The sequence below is a fragment of the Nerophis ophidion genome, linkage group LG04 (genome assembly GCF_033978795.1).
Source record: "Nerophis ophidion isolate RoL-2023_Sa linkage group LG04, RoL_Noph_v1.0, whole genome shotgun sequence".
NCBI lineage: Eukaryota > Metazoa > Chordata > Actinopteri > Syngnathiformes > Syngnathidae > Nerophis > Nerophis ophidion.
Window position 1 is genome coordinate 15,340,595 of NC_084614.1, and position 8,984 is coordinate 15,349,578.

Here is an 8,984-nt window from a genome sequence, read left to right on the forward strand (position 1 = left end):
AGTTCCAAAGCCAGCATCTGTGATGGTATGGGGGTGTATTAGTGCCCAAGGCATGGGTAACTTACACATCTGTGAAGGCACCATTAATGCTGAATGGTCCATACAGGTTTTGGAGCAACATATGTTGTCATCCAAGCAACATTATCATGGACGCCCCTGCTTATTTCAGCGAAACAATGCCAAGCCACGTGTTACAGCAGCATGGTTTCATAGTAAAAGACTGCGGGTACTTTCATGGCCCGCCTGCAGTCCAGACCTGTCTCCCATCGAAAATGTGTAGCGCATTATGAAGCGTAAAATACGACAGGGAGACCCCCGAGTGTTGAACGACTGAAGCTCTACATAAAACAAGAATGGAAAATAATTCCACTTTCAAAGCTTCAACAATTAGTTTCCTCAGTTCCCAAACGTTTATTGAGTGTTGTTAAAAGAAAAGGTGATGTAACACAGTGGTGAACATGCCCTTTCCCAACTACTTTGGCACATGTTGCAGCCATGAAATTCTAAGTTAATTATTATTTGCAAAAAAAAAATAACGTTTATGAGTTTGAACATCAAATATGTTGTCTTTGTAGTGCATTCAACTGAATATGGGTTGAAAAGGATTTGCAAATCATTGTATTCCGTTTATATTTACATCTTACACAATTTTCCAACCCAAATGGAAACGGGGTTTGTATATAACCTTGTCAGCCAGTCAAGTGTGGCGTCATGGAAAACGGCGTTACGTAACCTGACCATCGCAAGCACTCTCAATCAACAATAAAGATGACGTCGTCCGCCAAAAGCCCAAAATGGAGCCTCTTGTGTCGTCTCTCGCCTGGAGGACGCTTTTTGTTGATGCTTACGTAAGTCGCCCACGCACGTGTTCCCCCGAGCGTGCACTGCGGACGGGACTCGTATAAAAAGCTCGCCATGCAGCGGAGCGGGTCGCTGCTTTTGGCTCCCTGCTGTGAGGTTCTGACTGCTTCGCCCTGTCTGGAAGGAAGGTACTCTTTCTTTTTTCACTTTTGCGCAAGACATGTGTTAGAAAGAAACAAGAAAGCGCAATGATGATAAACGTTGGTGTGGTTGAGTTGTTGCAGAGATTTCTCCTCCCTTATCAAATCAATGTTCATTTATATAGCCCTAAATCACAAGTGTCTCAAAGGGCTGCACAAGCCACAACGAAATATCCTCGGTTCAGATCCCACATAAGGGCAAGGAAAAACTCACAACCCAGTGGGATGTCATAGAGAATGACTATAAGAAACAATATGACATGGGGGGCACATTAAAGGCCTACTGAAATGAGATGTTCTTATTTAAACGGGGATAGCAGGTCCATGTTTCATACTTGATCATTTCGCGATTTTGCCATATTTTTGCTGAAAGGATTTAATAGAGAACATCGACGATAAAGTTCGCAACTTTTGGTCGCTACTTAAAAAGCCTTGCCTGTACCGGAAGTAGCAGACGATGTGCACGTGACGTCACGGGTTGTAGAGCTCCTCACATCCTCACATTGTTTACAATCATGGCCACCAGCTGCGAGAGCGATTCGGACCGAGAAAGCGACAATTTCCCCATTAATTTGAGCGAGGATGAACGATTCGTGGATGAGGAAAGTTAGAGTGAAGGACTAGAAAGGGGAAAAAAAGACAGGGCAGTGGGAGTGATTCAGATGTTATTTACCATGAATTGATTAACGCGGACCCCGACTTAAACAAGTTGAAAAACTTATTCAGGTGTTACCATTTAGTGGTCAGTTGTACGGAATATGTACTGAACTGTGCAATCTACTAATAAAATTATCAATCAATCAGTCAATCAATAGACACATTTACTAGGATAATTCTGGAAAATCCCTTATCTGCTTATTGTGTTACTAATGTTGTAGTGAGATTATACTGTCGTCCCTGAAAGTCGGAGGGGTGTGGCCACAGGTGTGGTGACCGCCAGTGTCTGTGAGGGAAGCCACGCAGCTGCCTATTTGACAGGTGCACGAGGAACGACGCAAGCTCCGCTCATGTCTGCGGTAAGAGCCGACTTATTACCCCAATTTTTTCACCGAAACATGCCGGTTGACATGTGGTAGAGAACCATGTTCGCTTGACCGCTCTGTTCCATAGTAAAGCTTCACCTTCGGGAATGAAAACAAGGAAACACCGGCTGTGTTTGTGTTGCTAAAGGCGGCCGCAATACACCGCTTCCCACCTACATCTTTCTTCTTTGACGTCTCCATTATTAATTGAACAAATTGCAAAAGATTCAGCAACACAGATGTCCAGAATACTGTGTAATTATGCGATTAAAGCAGACTACTTATAGCTGGGATCGGGCTGGAAAAAAATGTCCGCTACAATCCGCGTCATCATACTGACGTTTTCAACAGGACTCTGCGCGAAATTTAAAAATGCAATTTAGTAAACTAAAAAGGCCGTATTGGCATGTGTTGCAATGTTAATATTTCATCATTGATATATAAACTATCAGACTGCGTAGTCGGTAGTAGTGGGGTTCAGTAGGCCTGTGATAATGTGGCCGGCCAGATAAAATGATGTAGTGACAAATGAGGTGGGTGGCCAGATAAAACAACATGGTGGAATACATAAAATAATGTGGCGGGCCACGTTAAATATCGTAGCAGACAACATAAAACGACGTGGTGGGGCGGTTACAATGGCATGTGTGGAGGAGGGGCGTGGCCTGCGGACCTGCAGCGAGGCCAGGTGTGCCAGGACGGGCTGCAAGATCAGCGACAGGTGCGTAGATGGCCCACCTGGGCCTGCTTGTCTAATCACCTGTCACTCTGTTAAAAGGCAGCAGCCGGGACCTGCGGAGAAAGAGCAGAGGGAGAGTCACACGGGTCATGCCTCGGGATCTGTCATACTCGCGCTCTGTTCGCGCGGTGTGGGTGCCGGTCGCGCCTCGTGGTGTACGGACAGGTGGTCCTCGGCGAGGGTTACCGCTGCTGCCAGGTCCCGGGGTTGGTGATACCGGACCCAGTTGGCTGTCCGCGCCGGGATCGCTTCCATGAACTGCTCCAAGATGATTTAGTCTAATAACCGGCAGTCTCTTTGTGCCGGCTGCAGCCAGTGCGTCACCGCCTCCTGGAGACCGAACACGAACGGGCGGTCCTCCTCCCCGAGGCGCATCGACCGGAACTGGCGTCGATGGTCTGCGGCGGTGCACCCCAGCCGGTCCTTTACACCAGTGTTTTTCGACCACAGTGCCGTGAGATACAGTCTGGTGTGCCGTGGGAGATTATGTAATTTCACTTATTTCGGGGAAAAAATATTTTTCCAAACCAGTAATTATAGTCTGCAAATATTGTGTTGTTGTTGAGTGTCTGTTCTGTCTAGAGTTCGGCCGAGTAAACGTGTAATACTCTTCCATAACAGTAGGGGGCAGCTGGTAGCTAATTGCTTCGTAGTTCATCGTGATCACAATATGCGGGAGGCATCGTGCAGGTGAAACGGTATCTAACGCTAAAATCAAAAATAAACAAAAGGTGAGTGCCCCTACGAAAAGGCATTGAAGCTTAGGGAACGAAACTAAAACTGAACTGGATACAAAGTAAACAAAAACAGAATGCTGGACGACAGCAAAGACTTACTGTGGAGCAAAGACGGCGTCCACAATGTACATCCGAACATGACATGACAACCAACAACGTCCCCTACAAAGAAGGTTAGCAACAACTGAAATATTCTTGATTGCTAAAACAAAGCATTTGCGGGGAATAGCGGTCAAGGAAGACATTAAACTTTTACAGGAAAACACCAACAAAACAAGAGAAGCCACCAAAATAGGAGCGCAAGACAAGAACTAAAACACTACACACGGGAAAACAGCAAAAAAGTCAAAATAAGTCAGGGCGTGATGTGACAGGTGGTGACAGTACACCTACTTTGAGACAAGAGCGAAAGTGATGCATGCTTGGTTAGGGTTTAAATTCATATCCAACAATTGCGAGTACTGCTTTTTATTGTCAATATCGGCTGCTGAGTTTCATTTTTTTAAATGTATTCTGCTGATGGTGTGCCTCCGGATTTTTTCAATGAAGAAAAATGCGCCCCGGCTAAAAAAAAAGGTTGAAAAACACTGCTTTACACACCCCGCCTCGCTGCAGGTCCGCAGGCCATGCCCCCCTCCACAACATGAAACGGTGTGGCAGGCCAGATACAATCAATTATTGACATTAAATTATGTGGCGGGCCACGATAAATAACATGACGGAACACATAAAATGATAAGGTGTAACACATAAAATGGCGTGGTGGGCAACATAAAATATTAGTATAAATTATTTATTAATATATAAAATAATTGTATGTTTGTTTGCTTTGTGCTCTATTTTTTTTTTTTAAATAAAACAATTTCTTATATGGCAAAAACACAAAATATGCAATATTTTTCCTCCAAAAAGTGGACTATTTGATGTCAAGTAATTGGGGCCTTGAATAGGTCAATAATTCATTAGAACAATGATTTTGATTCATTATTCATTTTTGAGTGATGACAAAAAGAAAAAAACGGCGGTCAAAGGTCATGTGACGCTTGTCTTCCCCCGCAGGACGGCGGCAGCAATGATCGTCAGATTGGGAAGGCTAACTCCGGGCTATTTCCGCCTCCTCCAGGTCGGTGAATCCTTCCCTTTCCACTCATTTGTAGAAAACGTGTTCACCTCAAATCACAAGAAGACATTCAATTCATAATTTTGGGATTTTTGCGGAGCATTCAAAATCCTCATGGAAGACAAGAAAACATATGTTTCCCTTTTATTTATGCATTCTAAATCATAAATAAACGTTAGCAAAAGTCAGCTAACAATAGGGCCAATGGTAGTTGCTCTATTCCCCATATAAAGCGCTGAAAAACCCCATCAAAAACCTCCACCAATATTTTATATACACACTAACTATATATATATACATATATATATATATATATATATATATATATATATATATATATATATATATATATATATATATATATATATATATATATATATATATATGTATATATATATAAAATGTAGTAACATTCATAATAACATGTTATATGTACTACACTACTACTCATGCAGACTTCATGAGAGACAACAAAGACTCCTTTGGGACAAACAATGATCCGGAGCCTTATATTTTTGAGCCTGAATATAAGGAGGATGAGCTCCAAATTTTTAGAAGCTGAGTGATAAACAGATGCAGCTTCAATGAAACGCTAAGCATCATGGAGCAGTGTTGCAAAGTGCCAAACAAGATACACAAACGACCAACGTAATAAAAACAATCACTTACTGCACAACGTCGGCTCTCACTAGAATGCAGACTGACGGGGTGTTCATATTTCCTCTTTAAATACAGAATGAATCACGCAGGTAAAAAATAAAAAAACAAAGTGAGCGCATGTGCATGTCTTTTTGTTTATTTCTCTCCATTTCCAGGTCCCAGTTGAATGTCAAAGTTGACCAGCTTGCCGGTTTATGTCCACATTATTCTATCATCCTCAACATTAGCACATATAGTAACAACATCGCTAATATTTGGTGAATATTCAGCTCACGACATGTAAATGGAGTATTGTTGGTGGGTTTTTGATGTTTTTAGAGTTCTTTAAGGGCAGGATAGTTTACGACCATGAATTGATTAACGTGGACCCCGACTTAAACAAGTTGAAAAATTTATTCGGGTGTTACCATTTAGTGGTCAATTGTAGGGAATATATACTGAACTGTGCAATCTATTAATAAAAGTATCAATTAATCAATCAATCAATCTCTATATCTGCATTGTTAGCCGCCTCATGCTTGCCATATTTTACGACTTAGAATGCATTAAAAAAATGGCAGTTCCCCTTTAAAGAAAGGTCTCCCTCAGAGGGAGTGTATGTTGTATAACTCGCTGCAGGACGCTATAAATAACCTCAAACAATCAGGGAAGGCAGCCTTTTATTTATTCATTGAGGCTATCACATCATGCAGTGCGCCAAGCGGCCAGCAGAGGCTGCTAAAGAGACTTAGCGGCTGCACACCAATGGTCATTATAAGCAACGTTTTACATAATACATCATGCTTTTTGCTTATTGAATCCCATACATCCATTTTTTACCGGGTGTCCCGTTCGGGGTCGTGGGGGGTGCTGGAGCCTATATCAGCTTCATTCGGGCGGAAGGCGGGGTAGACCCTGGACAAGTCGCCACCTCACCGCAGGGCCAACACAGATAGACAGACAACATTCACACTTTGGAGGTGGGAGAAGGCCGGAGTACCCGCAGGGAACCCACGCAGTCACGGGGAGAACATGCAAACTCCACACAGAAAGATCCCGACCGTAGGATTGAACCCAGGACCGTATTGTGAGGCAGACGCACGTACTGACTTTTAAACCCGTTTTTTTTTAGGAGAGCAGCAAAAAATGGTTACTGATCACTTTTTAAATGACAATTATTTTGTTTTGATTTACAGTGGGGCAAAAAAGTATTTAGTCAGCCACCGATTGTGCAAGTTCTCCCACTTAAAATGATGACAGAGGTCTGTAATTTTCATCATAGGTACACTTCAACTGTGAGAGACAGAATGTGGGGAAAAAAACAGGAATTCACATTGTAGGAATTTTAAAGAATTTATTTGTAAATTATGGTGGAAAAAGAGTATTTGGTCAACCATTGATGGAAGGAGATTTTGGCTCAAAATCTCACGATACATGGCCCCATTCATTCTTTCCTTAACACGGATCAATCGTCCTGTCCCCTTAGCAGAAAAACAGCCCCAAAGCATGATGTTTTCACCCCCATGCTTCACAGTAGGTGTGGTGTTCTTGGGATGCAACTCAGTATTTGTCACACCTATGGATCATGTTTTGTTTTGTCATGTTATGTTTTTGATTTTGGACAATCAGTCACGTTTTGCACTTCCTGGTTTTGTTTGTTTCCATGCCAACCTCCTTAGTTTTCACCTGTCACGTCCCTGTTCTCAGCCTCACCTGTTTTCACTAATCATCACAGCTATTTAAGTCACTCTTTTTCTTGTCTTCGTCCTGGGATCTTCACACTCGCACCCCATGCTGCACCTCCTTCATGCCCTCGTCCATAGCTCCATGCCGTGCTAGTTTTGTTTATAGTTTATTATTATTCATGCCAATCGAGCAAGTGTTTTTGTTTCATGTTTGTAGTTTTGCATTTATGCTAGTCTTTTGTTTGTTCATAGCCAAGTGTCTGTACCTCCTTGTGAGCGCCCTTAGTTTATTTTTTATTATAGTTTTAAATAAACAACTATGTACTCACGTTCACGCCTCGCTCGTGTTGATCCTCATCTGCATCGAAGAAACAAGCCATGTTGTGACAGTATTCTTCTTCCTCCAAACACGACGAGTTGAGTTTATACCAAAAAGTTCTATTTCGGTTTCATCTGACCACATGACATTCTCCCAATCCTCTGCTGTATCATCCATGTATCCATTTTGGTATAAACTCAACTCGTCGTGTTTGGAGGAAGAAGAATACTGAGTTGCATCCCAAGAACACCATACCTACTGTGAAGCATGGGGGTGGAAACATCATGCTTTGGGGCCTGTTTTTCTGCTAAGAGGGACAGGACGATTGATCCGTGTTAAGGAAAGAATGAATGGGGCCATGTATCGTGAGATTTTGAGCCAAAACCTCCTTCCATCAATGAGAGCTTTGAATGGTTGACCAAATACTTATTTTCCACCATAATTTACAAATAAATTCCTACAATGTGAATTCTTGGATTTTTTTTTTCACATTCTGTCTCTCACAGTTGAAGTGTACCTATGATGAAAATTACAGACCTCTGTCATCATTTTAAGTGGGAGAACTTGCACAATCGGTGGCTGACTAAATACTTTTTTGCCCCACTGTGTATAATATTGAAAAACGGTACATTTAACCAAAAGGCAGAATAATCTGATATGAGATTTGGAGCATGACAGCACCCCCCCACCCTACACTTGTCCGCAGAGGCAGGCGTCGGGCAAGGTGATGACGCAGCCGTCCGGCGGCCTCATCAATCCCGTCGCCGTGACGATGGCGGCGGTGGGGCTGTGCGTGAGCCTCTACAGCACCGTGCAGATGGTGGACCGGTCCGCCGTTTGACCACCAGGACGCCCCGAGGGTGTGCGAGGAAGTTGACGACGGTTGAGGATGAAGATGATAACAACCCACAGACGCTCGATAATTCAGGACTATTTCCACGTCAGGGGTGTCCAAACTTTGTAGGCCAACACATAATAAAAGCGAATGTCCTTTTCACTGAACTCACATGCTTTCCCTTTTGGAATATTCACACTTGAATGTAGCGTACGACTTGTGTTTTAGTGATGACACCATGCACTTCCCCCACATTGTGTTACATTCCACCATTCTTACCGACTGATTCCCAAATAAACACAATCCCGTTCTCAGGCCCGACGCTTCTGGAACATTTCTTCTTGGTCCACCGGACAGTCTGCATGGAGGCATTCATGTGCAACGGGGGGGTAACATGCTGTTAGTCCTACGGATGTGGCCCGTAAATGAATTACCTATGGCCCCCGGGATGATATTTTATTACGTTAAGTTAAAATACCAATAATTGTCACACTAAGTGTGATGAAATTTGTCCTCTGCATTTGACCCATCCCCTTGTTCCCCCCCTGGGAGGTGAGGGTAGCAGTGGGCAACAGTGGTGGCCACGCCCAGGAATCATTTTTGGTGATTTAACCCCCAATTCCAACCCTTGATGCTAAATGCCAAGCAGAGAGGTCACGGGTACCATTTTTATAGTCTTTGGTATGACTCAGTCAAACTCAAATACAGAGTGGGCCAAAATTTAAAACTGAACAAAGCCGCGGGTCAAGGTTGAACAAATTAATCTTTTAATAGGGACCCAAACAAGTTTTTCATTGAATATTGAACAAGCAAGGCTTATATAACTTTATTGTGACATGCAAAATTGAGTTTCAAATAATAATAACAATAATAATTAAAAAATATCA

General features: G+C 42.9%; 1 protein-coding gene across 1 annotated transcript; it reads left to right on the forward strand.

Annotated features, from left to right (window-relative positions):
- The first annotated feature begins 749 nt into the window (after positions 1 to 749).
- Positions 750 to 8,411, forward strand: LOC133550527 (putative transmembrane protein ZNF593OS). The gene is made up of 3 exons (XM_061896497.1): positions 750 to 989; positions 4,559 to 4,622; positions 7,969 to 8,411. The coding sequence occupies exons 1-3, from the start codon at positions 916 to 918 to the stop codon at positions 8,101 to 8,103; spliced, it is 273 nt and encodes a 90-aa protein (XP_061752481.1). The 5' UTR covers positions 750 to 915; the 3' UTR covers positions 8,104 to 8,411.
- Positions 8,412 to 8,984: the final 573 nt, after the last annotated feature.

Excerpts from the sequence above, each read along its gene's own strand:
- LOC133550527 (XM_061896497.1), top strand. The coding sequence starts at position 916 with ATGCAGCGGAGCGGGTCGCTGCTTTTGGCTCCCTGCTGTGAGGTTCTG. Across the intron at positions 990-4,558 it reads TCGCCCTGTCTGGAAGGAAG|GACGGCGGCAGCAATGATCG; the intron begins GTACTCTTTCTT and ends CTTCCCCCGCAG. Across the intron at positions 4,623-7,968 it reads GCTATTTCCGCCTCCTCCAG|AGGCAGGCGTCGGGCAAGGT; the intron begins GTCGGTGAATCC and ends ACTTGTCCGCAG.